Source organism: Oncorhynchus clarkii, chromosome 18 (genome assembly GCF_045791955.1).
Source record: "Oncorhynchus clarkii lewisi isolate Uvic-CL-2024 chromosome 18, UVic_Ocla_1.0, whole genome shotgun sequence".
NCBI lineage: Eukaryota > Metazoa > Chordata > Actinopteri > Salmoniformes > Salmonidae > Oncorhynchus > Oncorhynchus clarkii.
In genome coordinates this window covers 3,155,339-3,173,067 of record NC_092164.1, presented here as the reverse complement: position 1 = coordinate 3,173,067, position 17,729 = coordinate 3,155,339, and the positions used below count along the sequence as shown (strand labels likewise).

The window sequence follows — 17,729 nt, the reverse complement described above, 5'->3', positions numbered from 1 at the left end:
GAGCCGACTAGGTGAAAAATCTGTCATTGTGCCCTTGAGCAAGTCAATTAACTCTTATTTGTCCTGTAAGTCTCTCTGGATAAAAACATCTGCTAAATGACAAGAATGCAATGAAAAATAATGTTTGTACATGAATTCATGCTGGGCAGCCACTTTTTTCTGATGTGTATAATTAAACGAAATAAACTTTTTAGTTAAATATTGTATTTTGTCGTGGTAATTTCCTGTATTACTAAATGATGAGTTTACAAACCACACACAGGTCAGAGTTATATTTTAAACTCCATCTTTAATTATATGAGCTTCACCATAGCCCTTTGACTCTCAGATCAATTCCGTGTCTATAAATGAATTCTCTTAGAGTGCTCACAAAAGAATACTTAGTATATTTTATAGCCAAGATACACCCCTCTCAACTCACATGACGAACCACAGATCTCAGGAACTTCACAAAGACCTTTTACTTGAAAGAAGAGTATACCATAGCCAGATAGCATTAGCTATAAATTATCGTTCAGTTTGGTGTCTTGGATGAGGTTCTACTTCTCGTTCTTGGTACTTCATATTACCAAAACATTACCTCATCCAATGGCATATATCAATTGTCTACTTTAGATACTCCCATCTCAAATACACCCCACCCATGGACGAGTGAGCCTCTAGGTCATATACTATCTCAAAATTCAGACATTGTGGAGCCCTTCACATGGTTTCACAGATAAATTCATGATGAAGACAATGTTCAAACCTGAATTCTCCCTTTCTGATATTCTGCCTATTACCAGACATTTAAAAGACAAGCCTGACCTCTCCCCTCTCTGGGCCCTGTCGTAGAGAATCATTTCAAAATATAACACTTACAAGAACTTGTGAATTCAATATAGGCTTTTAAACAAACATATCAGAAGCCTAGATGGTCCGCAGAACACACACTTTCCCAGAGCACTGGCTCTGTCTTTATACACACACAGTATATGAGTCCATTCCATATGTTAATGAAGTTACTTCCCTCAAGTCATCGGTCACCATTATCTTTCAGTCCAGGCTTCTTCCATGTCCATGCCTAATAACGCCTGTATCCGCTCTTGATTAGATTACAATGGTGGCAGGACCCTTTCATGTCCTAAAATTAATGTATATCTATCTTACCCTAAGCACTTATGGCCTTTACCCTCTCTATCTAATCTTTATAATGATGTCCTGCTCCTTCCATAATAGATAATGTATTTAAGGGTCACCTCCTCCTCTTTGCCCTAAGCCCTTATGCACAGTAAAGCACGTATGGCTTCGGCCATTACACTTATGTCTGTTTAATCTTTGGTTTCCTGTCCGCTTTCTGTTTGTGGTCTAATGTATACCTACCTATCTTTGCTCAATAGTGTCATATCTGTCTCTATATGTAACAAAAACTACAACAGCCCCAAGTGACTTTTCCCTAGAGGAGATAGGAAAATGCAACTGCCAACAGTATAGTCCAAAAGAAGACATTCAAATGACAAGTATAAAGTAAATAGAACATCTATGTTACCTAACTAATTCTGATTCAGCTACGAAAATATACAATATACAACATTGCCGCTTTGTTTATCCTGGCCAGAGGGACATGACCCTACTAGAGCAACTAAGTTAGTGTTAATGTTAGCTAGCATGCAAGTATCCAAGCAGAGTTTCTCATGTTAGCCTAGAGAAATAATAGTTTGCGACATTAATGGAAACGGATCATTAATATAGCAACCGTATCAAATTACAAAGTTTTTAAAAATGTTGATGCTTACAATTATCCGCATGTCGTTGTGTTACGGTCTTGAGGAACAAATGGCGGGTGAATGACTTGCTTCTTTCTCCCAGTTTTGAGGCATGACGGTTTATACATTGTAATACATTCCGTTGTGATATTGTAAACGAACATCGGTTTCTTTTGGAGCGCGATTCATCAACAAGTCTGTATTTTGGGGAGATAATTTGAGGCCAGGAAGATGGTGAAGGAGGCATTAGGAAAGGTAGTCAGTCAGAGTGACCAGTAGTGGTTTTGTATTGATTTCATGCATCTCAGAAGAGCAGAAGGAGAAAGCATTGTGTTTTTCGGAGCAGGGCAGCGATTAAAGGGTGTTATATCTGGGGTTTTGTTATATATTGAGGTTCATCGTCTTGAGCAGAAGATTCCCGGAGTGGTTGGAGCACTAAACCCTGTAGTAGATGGAAATTCAATCAGTTTTACTGTTGTTTGAAGAATGGTATCTGCCTACTCCCGAGGTAAAGTTGGTTTTGTATTCACACATTCGGACATTAAGTAGACAATCAGCAGACATTTGCAAAAAGCCCTTAATAATTGTACAAATCTGTAACTAATTCATTGATTGTCACAGAAATATAAAAATAGATATGGTTTATTCTTTAAATGTCTAGGATACTTTTACAACCTTCGTTTTGAATAAAAAAAATCCAGTTTTGATTTAATAGAAATATATAAAATCTTAAATGCAATGTAAAGCTGTTTAAATCAATAACTAATTCAAACTTTGTCTCAGAATCATCAAACTAGATATTATGTATTCTATAAATGTCTAGCATATTTTTACAACCTTTGTTTTTAATATAAATTCCAGTTATGATTTGATAGAAATATATCAAATCTATAAGATGCCATTCTTGTAATGTTTTATACGTTTTTTGCAAATGTGTGCCTTTTTTACAATACGATTTATATTTGCTGAATACTCAACTATGATGAACACCTCAGTTAAGTGTGCTTCTATCAGGGTTCTGGTCAAATGCATGTCATTTAAAGTCAATTTAGCAATTGAACAAAAATTCATTTCAATTTGAAATGGTTCCTAATTGCAAAAACATGTAACAGAATTTGGGTATTCCAGAACTGTTGTTTACATGTAAATCAACATAACCCTGTTTTATGTTTTTAATACTGCAGATAGAACGCTCTGTGTGCCAGAGATGGTTCCATTTAGCTTGTCTGGGGATGACAATGGAAAGGACTTCAACAAAGCCAAAATAGAAAATTATTGGAAGGGGCCTTTTTTGCTGTTAAATTAGAGACGTATAAAATATATTACTGTTGTTCCTACTTTAAAATGTGGAACTGTTGCACTAAAAATGCAAACATTGATTTGGCATACGATTTAAGATTGTAAACATTGTACAACTTTATGTAAACATTGTCTAACTTCATATAGAACAAATTGCACTTGAAATGAACATTTATTTTAAGGTAATTTAAATGAATGCATATTCTCACTTTTTTCAAGAAACAATCACTGAATGAGTTGATTTCTTCATCTTTAAATGCAATATTTGAGATTTTCTGTATTTCTATCAAATCAAAACGGGAATTTCTACTCAAAGCAAAGGTTGTAAAAGTCTACTAGACATTTACAGAATGAATCATACATAGTTTGATGTTTCTGTGAATTAGTTATTTAAATGTTTTAAATGATATTTGATCGATTTTATACTAGACTTTTATATCTATTTTCGTTTCTGTGACAATCAATCAAAATAGTATTAATTACATGGCTTTGAATCGGTCTGGCTTCTCATGCGATTTTTTTTTTAATGACGGCCTAGTGGGTTACCTGCATTGTGCAGGAGCAGAACGACAGATTTTTGCCTTGTCAGCTCGGGGATTCGATCCAGCAACTTTTCAGCTACATAGTCCAACCCTCTAACCTCTAGGCTACCTGTGATGCTAGGATACATATGATATGCAGTGTGAGCTATAGTGAATAAGCCACTGCCGTTATGACATTTATAAAATAATGGCCATGTATCAACTGTGTGACGACAGAATCTTTTTGGTATTTATTAGGATCCCCATTAGCCGCTGCAAAAGTATCAAAATTGTACACTTCTCTCATTGACTTCTCAAACCCCGGCTTGGTCTGCTTCGCAAGCGTTCTCTGAAGTCTCGCGTTTTTACGTCTCTGGGTTTAGAAACTGGTAGTGGGGAACAGGAAGTTCCGCGCAGGCGCGCATCATTCTTCAGAATAAAGGATAAGTCAGAATTGTGCAGTCGAGACGACAACTTCTGTGTCCGTTTCAAATGTATTACTACTGGTATGTAATAGCACGTTCTAATATCTAAAGAACATGTAATAACATGCTAGGTAACAAATACGTCAAGGTATTATCTCGTTTGGTGAAGGTTTTATGTGCTATTTTGGTGTCAAACAGCGTGAGTGAACGTGATAACTTGTTTACAAGTCACATAGAGACTTTGGGTTAAAGTTAGTCTCTGAGTGGATGTAACGTTATCTCATTTCGTCAAGGTAATTTCATAAAGGATACATTTATTTAAAATTTCTGGGTTCGTTTTACGTGTCGTTTTTGGTTTTGTGTAAATTTCACGAGATGGTAAAATGGCGGTTCCCCCTCGGTCTGCATTAATAACGCACATCAGTGCAGGCAGTGAGGGTGCAGCAAGAGAGACACAATTTTACGGTTGCACTACTGTTTTGGAGTTAAATGTAATGATTATCAGTTTTCTACATGTGAACTAGTATTCAGAGACATTCAGTTGTTTCTGTCTATCTATAAATGTTACTCTGGTGTGAACGGAAATACTATTGGTTTTTGACTGGAATAATACAGTGAAGACCAGGTTATTCAGGAAAATAGTACATAGTGCTGCCTAAAACATATCTTGTACTAAATGTTTTTTGAGGCATTTATGCATATATGTGTATAGGGGAAATCTACTATAGATTAAGTGCATTTAAGTTGTGTAGTCTAATTTTAAAGTGTATACTTTGTCTAATGTGAATTAATTAATATTTTGTTGCCAATTGAAATGAGATCAGTGCTTGATTTGGACAGGAGCTCACCGAAGCTGAGTACCATTACCTCAAATTTCTACTGTTTGAACTCATGTTCCTCTTATAGAATATTAGCTCAACAGTATTGTGGCACTCCTGCAGCTAAATATAAACAATATTTTTAGATTATAAATTAAGTGCCAGAACTGTCAAGACAATAACTTTTGTGTCTTTTTCTCTTTATTACTACTGGCTGACTCAGATTAAGTCTGAGGCCAGTAACATCAACAGTGAGGACAAACCCAGCCTGCCTCTCTCCTACCACACTGAGTCCAAACCTACAGTCACTGGGCCCTGATTGTGACAGTAGAGCCCAGTTTTTACAGCAGGATCCAGAGATGGCATCAGTGAAGCTGGAAGACTGCAGTCAAACAATGGAGCTGAATGTCAACATTAAAGATGAAGAAGAGGAGGAGAAGATTGGGAAATCTCTTTCTCATGGTAAGAGCAGGTTCTATCTAACTAAGTTTGTGTTATTCATTCCAACTTCCCACTGTGTATGAAAAGTTGCAGTAGAACTGTTTCATGATGAACTGTTTCAATGAGAAGGTAGATGTTATTTCATGCTACTGAGACTTTCATGGTTTGACACCAGTATTGTCAGCATTTGTTTTATTCACTGGGCTGTCTGGAGTGATCAGAGAGGAGACTGATGAAGGGAAGTAAGACAAACTGCCAGTGTTTTAAAGTTCTATGAAACGAACCTTGAGATACTTTTAGAATAGTTGTATTCCCCTTTTGCATTGCACAGCCTACTTGTATGAATACTTACAGGTAGCCTAGTGGTTAGAGCGTTGGGCCAGTAACAAAAAGTTTGCTGACAAAGTAAAAATCTGTCTTTTTCCACTGAGCAAGGCACCCACAGTTCCCCGGGCGCCAAAGACGTGGATGTCCATTATGGCAGCCCCCCGCACCTCTCTCACATATATTAATTAGTTCCAAGTAGAACAATTACAGAAATACAATTTTTTTTTTTTCAACCCCCCCCCCCCCCCCCCCAGCCCAAAGAGAGATGAAAACATAACAACCAAACATAAAGAAATCCAATAATATAAATAAATAAAGTATAATATACAGTTGTAGATAATGCAGATTACTCTTCAACTAGAGCCAATATTCACATAAAATATAGAGAATATACAGATTTACAGTTCCAATGCTTCTACAATATCATCAGTTTGCAGAAACTCATTAAACAGATCCCAAATATTATGACACTCTGGGGCTTTCTTTTTCACTATATAAGTGAAAAGAGTCAGACTTGATGTTAATTATTTTTACCAATGACCAGGTGAGGGGGAACTGACTTACATCCAGTGGAGAGCAATTGAACGTCTAGCTTGTAATAGACAGAGGTCAAACATTTTTATTTTCTCTCCTATGTAAAGAGATATTCTCTGGGTAAAGATTTAGGAGGCATAGTTTATGGATTAATGGTATTGGGGTAGAGGTCATCTCAGAGATGTAGCGCAGTACTGAGCTCCAAAATGTTTGTATCTCAGCGCATTCCTCCAGGCAATGATACAAGGTGCCTAAATGTGTGTTACATTTAACACACAGGTCTGGGGTATTGTGGTCAAATTTGTGGAGCTTAACAAGGGTGATATATGTTCTCATTATCCAATTGTATTGCAACAATCTCAGGCGGGTGTTTGTCTGTATCTGAGCTCTAGAGCATATCATACCCCAGTCCTCTGCTGAAATATCTTCCTGCATATCTTGTATCCACTGAAGCCTCTTACTATCAGTGTTGTCTTTATGAGTAGCTACCATTTTCCAATATAATGATGTCATGTGACCTCTCCCATAACACTCATTAACAGAGAGCGTTTCTAAAGTGGTCAAAAGAGGTTCTGGGTCTGATTGTTTTAGACTGGAAAAGCTTCTCAATTGTAAGTATTTGAAAAAATGCTTTGTGATAAATTAAATCTTCCCTTTAGTTCTTCAAATGACTTGAGCCCTTTTGTTGTTTTAGTCCTTTTCTTGTCCATTCTTTTAACCCCAATCAGTTTTACCAGCTGTGAAATTGTCATCACACCAAATGGGTGTAAAACTGGATAATACCGGAGATTCACCCAGATGTTGCTGTACTTTGTGGCATATTTTTGTGGTGTTTTTGTGGTGTTTTTAACAAAGGGATTAGTAGTGTTCTTCAAAGTTAAGCCTGTTGTGGATATCATTTCCATGTGCAGCCAGGGTAGGTATTGTTTCCTGGAGAACCAAAACATTGCAGCTCTAATTTGTGCAGCCCAGTAATACCACTGTAGGTTTGGATGTTGCAACCTCCCTCTGTCAATGGCCAGATAAAGAAGGGGAAGTCTAAGCCTTGGTTTTCTGTTGCTTCAGGTATCTTTCAGATCTAAAGTTGGTGTAGCCAGAGGAATTGATTGAAATAGATAAAGACATTTGGGCAGAATATTAATCTTAATGATATTTATTCTACCAGTAATAGATAAAGGCAATGATGTCCATCTGTTGATGCATTATGTTACACTCGTTACCATGGGTTCATCATTTGTTGAGCTCAGGAAGCTAATTTCTGGTGTGATTTTAATACTTAGATATGTGAAACCTTGTTCTTTATTCACAAATAGATGCTGTACAACTGGATTCAGTATCTTGCTTGTTGAGGAAAAGGATTGAAGATTTGGTTTTATTAGCTTTAAACCCCAAAAAACGGACAAGTTATTAATTAAATTGGAGAGGGAAGAGTTCTTTAGATCTGTTAGGAATAAGAGGGTGTCATCAGCATACAGGTCCACTCAATGTTCAAAATCTGTTTTAATTCCACTTATTGACGGTTGGGCCCTTACTGCAATGGCAAAAGGTTCTATAGCTAAAAGAAAGAGTCCTGGACTGGCCGGACATCCTTGTCTCGTCCCCTGAAAAAGCTTAAAAGGTTGTGAAAACAAGTTATTCGTGGCAACATCTGTAGTGGGGTCTGTATATCATATCTTATTCCATTTACAGAAGTAGTCCCCAAACCCAAATCTCTTAAGCACTTGAAATAAGACCACTCAACTCTCTTCATCAAGTGAGAGTATGGCAGTATTAGTACTCTCCTCACATTGTGAAAACCTTGATGGTTTTTCACAACGCCATTTTGGTCTTTGGATGGAGTTCTCCCGTATCTAATACACAATCTCCTTGCTAAGGCCTTAGCACTAATTTTTGAGTCTGAGTTCAGAAGAGAAATCGGTCTGAACTTTCACATTTTGTTGGTGATTATCCAGCTTCAGAATGAGAGTAAAACACTCCTTAGAGAGGAGGGGAAGCAACCTTGCTGAAAGGATTCAGCACACAGTGCATTGGGAATGTATTCAGATCCCGTGACTTTTTCCACATTTTGTTACATTTGAGCCTTATTCTAAAATATATTAAATTGTTTGTTTCCCTCACCAATCTACACACAATACTCCACAATGACAAAATAAAAAACTGTTTTTTAGACATTTTACAACATGTGTATATAATGTGTTTATACACTACTAAAAAAAAAAATAAAGGGAACACTTAAACAACACAATGTAACTCCAAGTCAATCACACTTCTGTGAAATCAAACTGTCCACTTAGGAAGCAACACTGATTGACAATAAATTTCACATGCTGTTGTGCAAATGGAATAGACAACAGGTGGAAATTATAGGCAATTAGCAAGACACCCCCAATAAAGGAGTGGTTCTGCAGGGGGTGACCACAGACCACTTCTCAGTTCCTATGCTTCCTGGCTGATGTTTTGGTCACTTTTGAATGCTGGTGGTGCTTTCACTCTAGTGGTAGCATGAGACAGAGTCTACAACCCACACAAGTGGCTCAGGTAGTGCAGCTCATCCAGGATGGCACATCAATGCGAGCTGTGGCAAGAAGGTTTGCTGTGTCTGTCAGCGTAGTGTCCAGAGCATGGAGACGCTACCAGGAGACAGGCCAGTACATCAGGAGACGTGGAGGAGGCCGTAGGAGGGCAACAACCCAGCAGCAGGACCGCTACCTCCGCCTTTGTGCAAGGAGGAGCAGGAGGAGCACTGCCAGAGCCCTGCAAAATGCCTTCCAGCAGGCCACAAATGTGATTGTGTCTGCTCAAACGGTCAGAAACAGACTCCATGAGGGTGGTATGAGGGCCCGACGTCCACGGGCGGGGGTTGTGCTTACAGTCCAACACCGTGCAGGATGTTTGGCATTTGCCAGAGAACACCAAGATTGGCAAATTCGCCACTGGTACCCTGTGCTCTTCACAGATGAAAAGCAGGTTCACACTGAGCACGTGACAGACGTGACAGAGTCTGGAGACGCCGTGGAGAACGTTCTGCTGCCTGCAACATCCTCCAGCATGACCGGTTTGGCGGTGGGTCAGTCATGGTGTGGGGTGGCATTTCTTTGGGGGGCCGCACAGCCCTCCATGTGCTCGCCAGAGGTAGCCTGACTACCATTAGGTACCGAGATGAGATCCTCAGACCCCTTGTGAGACCATATGCTGGTGCGGTTGGCCCTGGGTTCCTCCTAATGCAAGACAATGCTAGACCTCATGTAGCTGGAGTGTGTCAGCAGTTCCTGCAAGAGGAAGGCATTGATGCTATGGACTGGCCCGCCCATTCCCCAGACCTGAATCCATTTGAGCACATCTGGGACATCATATCTTGCTCCATCCACCAACGCCACGTTGCACCACAGACTGTCCAGGAGTTGGCGGATGCTTTAGTCCAGGTCTGGGAGGAGATCCCTCAGGAGACCATCCGTCACCTCATCAGGAGCATGCCCAGGCGTTGTAGGGAGGTCATACAGGCACGTGGAGGCCACACACACTACTGAGCCTCATTTTGACTTGTTTTAAGGACATTACATCAAAGTTGGATCAGCCTGTAGTGTGGTTTTCCACTTTAATTTTGAGTGTGACTCCAAATCCAGACCTCCATGGGTTGATACATTTGATTTCCATTAATTATTTTTGTGTGATTTTGTTGTCAGCACATTCAACTATGTAAAGAAAAAAGTATTTAATACAAATATTTCATTCATTCAGATCTAGGATGTGTTATTTATAGCCTCAAATCTTCTTGGGAATGACGCTACAATCTTGGCACACCTGTATTTGGGGAGTTTCTCCCTTCTCTGTAGGTCGTCTCAAGCTCTGTCAAGTTGGATGGGACATGGCGGCATTGAAAGAAGTGATAACAAGTTTAAAGTGTTGAGGTGGAGCAGTTGAAATAGAAGATTCCAGGTGTCTGTGACACCCGCCATTTGGTGAGACGTAGATCCGGTGTAGAGCGTTGGGAAACAGAAGACATCTGTCATGTAGAGTTTTGATGCAGAGTCTCTGCCAGAAAGGTCAAGGTAGGAAGTGTCAGTTATCCTGTGGGCGCTTTTGTTCCGTAAATACTACAGTGTTTTAGGTGTCAGGTTTATGGGCCTGTTGCAGCAGTGTGTAGGAGTGAGATGCCTAGATGTGAGAAGTGTGTAGGAGGTCATGAGATGAAGGAATGTGTGGTATCGTGGAGAAAGTTATGTGTGTTAGTTGTGGGGGTGCCAATGGGGCTGGAGATCTGAGGTGTCAGGTGAGAGAAAGGCAGATTGAGGTTGCCGGGGTTCCAGTAGTACAGAATGCCAAAAGACAATGCAGAGACAATTTCACGGTATTACTACAGGTTTGAAGCTGAATGTAATGATTATCAGTTTTCTACATGTGTACTAATATTCAGTTGTTTCTTTATGTATCTATAAATGTTACTATTGTGTGGACAGGAAATACAATTGATTGAAATAATAAAGTGAAGACAAGGTTATTTAGGAAAATAGCACATAGTGCTGCCTAAAACAATGTGAATTTGGGAAATCTACTATAGTTTAAGTGCACTTACATTGTGTAGCTTAATTTATGTTGTGTAGACTAATTTTAAAGTGTGTACTTTGTCTAATATCAATTCGTTAATGTTTTGTTGTCAATGCTTAGCTACCAGATCTTTTGAAATGACATCAGTTCTTGACTTGGACAGGAACTTACCGGAGCTGAGTACCGTCACCTCAAATTTCTACTGTTTGAGCTCATGTTCCTCTTATAGAATATTAACTCAACAGTATTGTGGAGCTCCTTACAAAGCCATTTTGGGTTTACTACCTTTTTATTTGGGCATTTTTATGGTTCCGAAATGTGGTGGGTCGTCTCTTCGTTCACTGGACTTTATCCTGCTAACTGTTCCAAATGTCCGAACTGAATTTGGTAAAAGGACTTTTATGTACTCTGCGCCATCGTCTTGGAACGCCTTACAAAATACTTTTAAACTGGAAGAACGTGTCCCGATTGGTGTTTTTAAATCACTGATGAAGGATTTTGAGGCTGATTCCCTGACCTGTCAATGTTTTTGTGCTGCCTATCTTGCCCAGGATGCTCTTGAAAAAGAGATTTTAAATCTCAATGAGCCCTTCCTGGTTAAATAAAGGTTAAATCAATACAAATATAAACAGTACCGGGACCTATTTCAGTCCAAGTCAAGCACTGAATTAGATCATTGAACAAGAAGAAATATAATATATTTTTTTGAGGATAAAGAAAGAGCCATAAATGTCAAGACTAACTTTTTGTTGCCTGTTTCTCATTGTTACTATAGGACGGCTAGAATTAAGTCTGGGGCCGGTAACATCAACAGTGAGGACAAACCCAGCCTGCCTCTCTCCTTCCACACTGAGTCCAAACCTACAGTCACTGGGTCCTGATTGTGACAGTGGAGCCCAGTTTGCACTGCAGGATCCAGAGATGGCATCAGTGAAGCTGGAAGACTGCAGTCAAACACTGGAACTGAATGTCATCATTAAAGATGAAGAAGAGGAGGAGAAGATTGGGAAATCTGTTTCTCATGGTAAGAGGAGGTTCTGTTATTTATTCCAACTTCCCACTGTGTATGAAAAGTTGCAGTAGAACTGTTTCATGATTAACTGTTTCAATGAGAAGGTAGATGTTATTTCATGCTACTGAGACTTGCGTGGTTTGACACCAGTATTGCCAGCATTTGTTTTATTCACTGGGCTGTCTGGAGTGATCAGAGTGTAGACTAAAGAAGTGAAGTAGACAAACTGCCAGTTTTTTAAAGTTTTATGAAATGAGTCTGTGTAGTTACTAACCCTTGTGATAGTGAGTGGAGGATGACACGCCCCTTTTTAGCTTTCATCTCTTACCCACTTTTAGAATAGTTTTATTCCCCTGTATTGTACAGCCTACTGATATGAATACATATGTCACCCGGTACAGACAGAAGAGGACCGGCCACCCCTTTGGGCCTGGTTCCTCTCTACGTTTCTTCTAGGTTCCTTCTTTCTAGGGAATTTTTCCTAGCCGCTGTGCTTCTACACCTGCATTGCTTGTTCTTTGGGGATTTTAGGCTGGGTTTTTGTAAAGCACTTTGTGACAACTGCTGATGTAAAAACGTGCTTCATAAAATAAATTTGATTGACATGGACAGCACCAGTCAAAAGTTTGGACACACCTGCTCAATCCAGGGTTTTTCTTAATTTTTACTATTTTCTACATTGTAGAATAATAGTGAAAACAAACTTTTAAATAACACATGTGGAATTATGTAGTAACCAAAAAAGTGTTAAACAAATAAAAATATATTTGAGATTCTTCAAAGTAGCCACCTTTTGTCTTGATAACAACTTTGCACACTCTTGGCATTCTCTCAACTATCTTCATGAAGAAGTCACCTGGAATAGATTTCAATTAACAGGTGTGCCTTATTAAAAGTTCATTTTTGGAAGTGCCTTATTAATGCGTTTGAGCCAATCAGTTGTGTTGTGACACTGTAGGGGTGGTATAGAAATGACAGTCCATCTTCTTTAAGACATGAAGGCCAGTCAATGTGGAATATTTCTAGAACTTTGAAAGTGTCATCAAGCGCTATGATGAAACTGGGCTCTCATGAGGACCGCCACAGGAAAGGAAGACCCAGAGATACCTCTGCGACAGAGGGTAAGTTCATTAGATTTACCAGCCTCAGAATTTGCATCCCATATAAATGCTTCACAGAGTTCAAGTAACAGACACATCTCAACATCAACTGTTCAGAGGAGACTGCGTGAATCAGGCCTTCATGGTTGAATTGATGCAGAGAAACCAATACTAATGGACACCAATAAGAAGAGACTTGCTTGGGCCAAGAAACATGAGCAATGGACATGAGACCAGTGGAAATCTGTAATTTGGTGTGATGAGTCCAAATATGAGATTTTTGGTTCCAACCGCTGTGTCTTTGTGAGACGCAGAGTAGTAGGTGAACGGATCATCTCTGCGTGTGTGGTTCCTACTGTGAAGCATGGAGGAGGCGGTGTGGGGGTGCTTTGCTGGTGACGACAGTGTCTGTGATTGATTTAGAATGGCACACTTAACCAGCATGGCTACCACAGCATTCTGAGGCGATATTCCATCCCATCTGGTATGGGCTTAGTGGGACTATCATTTGTTTTTTCTACAGGACAATGATCCAAAACACCCCTCCAGGATGTGTAAGGGCTATTTGACCAAGAATGCGAGTGATGGAGCGCTGCATCGGATGACCTGGCCTCCATAATCCCCAGACCTCAACCCAATTGAGATGGCTTGAGATGAGTTGGACCGCAGAGTGAAGGAAAAGCAGCCAACATCTGCTCAGCATATGTGGGAAGTCCTTCAAACTGTTGGTAAAGCCTTCCTGGTGAAGCTGGTTGAGAGAATGCCAAGAGTGCAAAGCTGTCATCAAGGCAAAGGGTGGCTACTTTGAAGAATCTAAAATATAACATTATATATATAGTTTTGATGTCTTCACTGTTATTCTACAATGTAGAAAATAGTCAAAATAAAGAAAAACCCTGGAATGGGTAGGTGTGTCCAAACTTTGGACTGGTACTGTATATGACACCAACTGATTATTCTTCTGATGATGTTCACACAGGAAACCATGGAGAGACATTCTCTACATTCAGAGAGCAACAGCAGGAAGATCACAGAGCTAAGAGGTCTCACCACTGCCCACATTGTGGGGAGATTTTCTCATTTCTATCAAAGCTGAAAATACACCTAAAAATACACTTAGGAGAGAATCTGTATTCCTGTACTGACTGTGGCAAGGATTTCACAACATTAAAGGTTCTGATAGTTCATCAGAGAGTGCATGAACGGATACATACAGGATTGAAGCCTTACTTCTGCTCTGATTGTGGAAAGAGTTTCTCACGACTGGACACCTTAAAAAGACATGAACATATACATACAGGAGAGAAGCCTTACTCCTGCTCCGACTGTGGGGCAAGTTTCTCTCGACTGGGCCACCTAAAAACACATGAAGGTATACATACAGGAGAGAAGCCTTACTCCTGCTCTGACTGTGGAAAGAGTTTCTCTCGACTGGGCCACCTAAAAACACATGAACGTATACATACAGGAGAAAAGCCTTACTCCTGCTCTGACTGTGGGAAGAGTTTCTCTCTACTGAGCAACTTAAAAGCACATGAACGTATGCATACAGGAGTGAAGCCCTACTCCTGCTCTGACTGTGGAAAGAGTTTCTCTCGACTGGGCCACCTAAAAACACATGAACGTATACATACAGGAGAGAAGCCTTACTTCTGCTCTGACTGTTTAAAATGCTTCACAACATCAAATGACCTGAAAGTTCATCAGAGAACACACACAGGAGAGAAACCTTACTCCTGCTCTGATTGTGTAAAATGCTTCACAACATACTCTGGTCTTGAAAGTCATCAGAGAACACACACAGGAGAAAAGCCTTATGCCTGCTCTAATTGTGTAAAATGCTTCACATCATCAACTAACCTAAAAATTCATCAGAGAACACACACAGGAGAGAAGCCTTACTCCTGCTCTGACTGTGGAAAGAGTTTCTCCCGACTGGGCAACTTAAAAAGACATGAACTTATACATACAGAAGAGAAGCCTTACTAATGCTCTGACAGTTGAAAGAGTTTCTCCCAACAGGGCAACTTAAAAATACACAAACATATACATAAAGCAGGAGTAAGGCTTATCTCCTTTAACTGTGGGAAGTGCTACACAACGTCAACTGAGCAAAAAGTTCACCCAATAGGACACACAGGAGAGAAGCCTTACTCCTGCTCTGACTGTGGGAAGAGTTTCTCCCGATTGACCACCCTAAAAACACATCAATGTATCCATAAAGGTGAGAAGCATCATCAGTTGTCTCAGACCAGCCAAGATTAGTCACTACATCACCTCATTCTCATCTCATAAAGGAAGTGGTAACAGTGAATTTGATAACATTAACACTCTTGTAATCATATTTTTTTTCTCACTGTGTTAACTGTGCAGAGGAAAGGGAGCATTATAGAATGTCATTGTAAATTATCTTTCTCCATCTTTTTTACTACAAAACATAGAAATGCATCAACATGTACTTTAGCATTTTAGCTAATAAGCAACTTTGCAACAACATTGCATGACCAAAAGTATGTGGACTCCTGCTCGTTGAACATCTCATTCCAAAATCATGGACTTGGTGCCCCTTTTGCTGAAATAACAGCCTCCACTCTTCTGGGAAGGCTTTCCACTAGATGTTGGAACATTGCTGTGGGGAATTTCTTTCATTCAGTCACAAATGATGTTGGGCGATTAGGCCTGGCTCGAAGTCGGCACTCCAATTCATCCCAAAGTTGTTAAATGGGGTTCAGGTCAGGGCTCTGTGTAGGCCAGTCAAGTTCTTCCACTCCGATCTCGATAAACCATTTCTGTATGGACCTCGCTTTGTATAGAAGCCTTGTCATGCTAAAACAGGAAAGGGTCTTTATCAAATTGTTGCCACAAAGTTGGCAGCAGAAAATCATCTTGAATGTCATTGTATGCTGTAGCGTTATGATTTCCCTTCACTGGAACTAAGGGGCCTAGCCCGAATCATGAAAAACAGCCTCGGACCATTATTCCTCCTCCACCAAACTTTACAGTTGGCACTATGCATTGGGACATTCTTCTGGCATCCGCCAAACCCAGATTTGTCCATCAGACTTCCAGATGATAAGGCGGGATTCATAACTCCAGAGAACGTGTTTCCACTGCTTCAGAGTCCAATGGCGGTGAGCTTTACACCACTCCAACTGACGCTTGGCATTGCACATCTGGGTGATTTTAGTCTTGTGTGCAGCTGCTCAGCCATAGAAACCCATTTTTTTGTGAAGCTCCTGACTAACAGTTATTGTGTTGACGTTGCTTCCAGAGGCAGTTTGGAACTCGTTAGTGAGTGTTGCAACCGAGGACAGACAATTCTTACGCGCTTCAGCACTTGGTGGTCCCGTTCTGTAAGCTTGTGTGACCTACCACTTCGCTCCTAGACGTTTCCACGTCACAATAGCAACACTTATAGTTGACCGGGGCAGGGCTAGCAGGGCAGATATTTGACGAACTGACTTGTTGGAAAGGTGGCATCCCATGACGATGGGATGCCACCTGTCAATAACGGGTGTGGCTGAAATAGCCGACTCTACTAATTTAAAGGGGTGTCTTTATACTTTTCTGTTTATATAGTGTACCAAGCATGTTAGGTTAGCATGCAACTACTTAGCATTTTCATTAACGTTAGCAACAACAAATTGGAATAAGTAAAATATACGTATTGCATATTCGTAACATATTGTACGAATTGTAATTCGTAGCATACTATACGCCATACAAATCTTATTATATTGTACTACTCATTTTACATTTGTAGGCCACTGTAATGTAACAAAGCATACTGTATCATACTAAAGTGTGTGGTATGGATTTTTGTTACATATAGTACTTTTTGCTCTGACACCAAGTTGTCCCTCTGCAGTTCTCTGTGGGAATGAGCTGGTAGACACGTGTATCAGATAGAGATGGTGTGATGATTCGTTTTCACCATTAGTTTGGGTGGATTATTTTTAACTACATAACAACATTTTGTTTATGATATGCAGGCTCTGAAATGACTACAAGTGTTTATTAAATTGCCTTAGAAAACTAGATTGATTACTTTAGTCATTGGTTAATGTATTTGGATAACTGCAATGAACTTATTGATCTGCCTATGAAAAATAAACATTCTACATGAATTTGTGCTGGTCATACTTTGTTTTTCGGGTTATCTATACAGAAAATACTATGATTTGTTTACTTCATGGTATTCAAAATAATGTACATGTCTATATACTCAAAACATGTCACTACATCTCTAGACATCACCATGGGGACAAGCCAATTTGCAGTATAAATTACTTAAATATGTTTCTTATTAAATAACAGTTAAATAAAACAAAGTATTATTTCTTATTTTAAAGTGTTTTATGTGGTGCCAAAGTCCAGGGACAGCATTACCACCACAATCCAATAATGACCCAGTTACTATTGGGGGAATGGAACCAGAGAGGAAGATTGTGTTACCTTTCTCACACCACTACAGTATTCATTCTTCATTGTTAGAGCTCAATATATGCCCAGGATTATATTCAGGCTCAGACTGTTGAAATGCCCTGTTGATTATGTAAACAGTCTTGTAGAACTCTGGTATTGATGGCGCATTTGAGGGCGTCATTGTTATGAATGCTCAGAGTAACAGAGCTATGAACTCTCTTTGCCGAATGGAACCAGAGAGGAAGCTGCATTACCCTTTCCATCCCCATTGTTCAGAGTGGAAGAGCTGTGAACTCGCCTGTGATGGAACACGTCTACCACAACCTTTCCTATTGTGTTAGTCAGCACCACAGCATTTTAGGAAGCCATTGTTCAAAATGTGTTCATACGTAATATTACAATGGGAGGGGATGTGGCCTGCACAGGGGAAGAAGTTGACCTCATACTTCTATTTAGAACTGGGATCCTATCCAGAGTTGACAGAATAACAGTGAGGATAAACTCAGCCTGCCTCTCTCCTTCCACACTGAGTACAAA

General features: G+C 39.8%; 1 protein-coding gene across 1 annotated transcript; it reads left to right on the top strand.

Annotated features, from left to right (window-relative positions):
• The first annotated feature begins 5,016 nt into the window (after positions 1-5,016).
• LOC139372865 (zinc finger protein 135-like) lies at positions 5,017-16,885 on the top strand. Its single transcript, XM_071112717.1, has 3 exons — positions 5,017-5,270; positions 11,431-11,679; positions 13,747-16,885. The coding sequence occupies exons 1-3, from the start codon at positions 5,168-5,170 to the stop codon at positions 14,754-14,756; spliced, it is 1,362 nt and encodes a 453-aa protein (XP_070968818.1). The 5' UTR covers positions 5,017-5,167; the 3' UTR covers positions 14,757-16,885.
• The last annotated feature ends 844 nt before the right edge of the window (positions 16,886-17,729 follow it).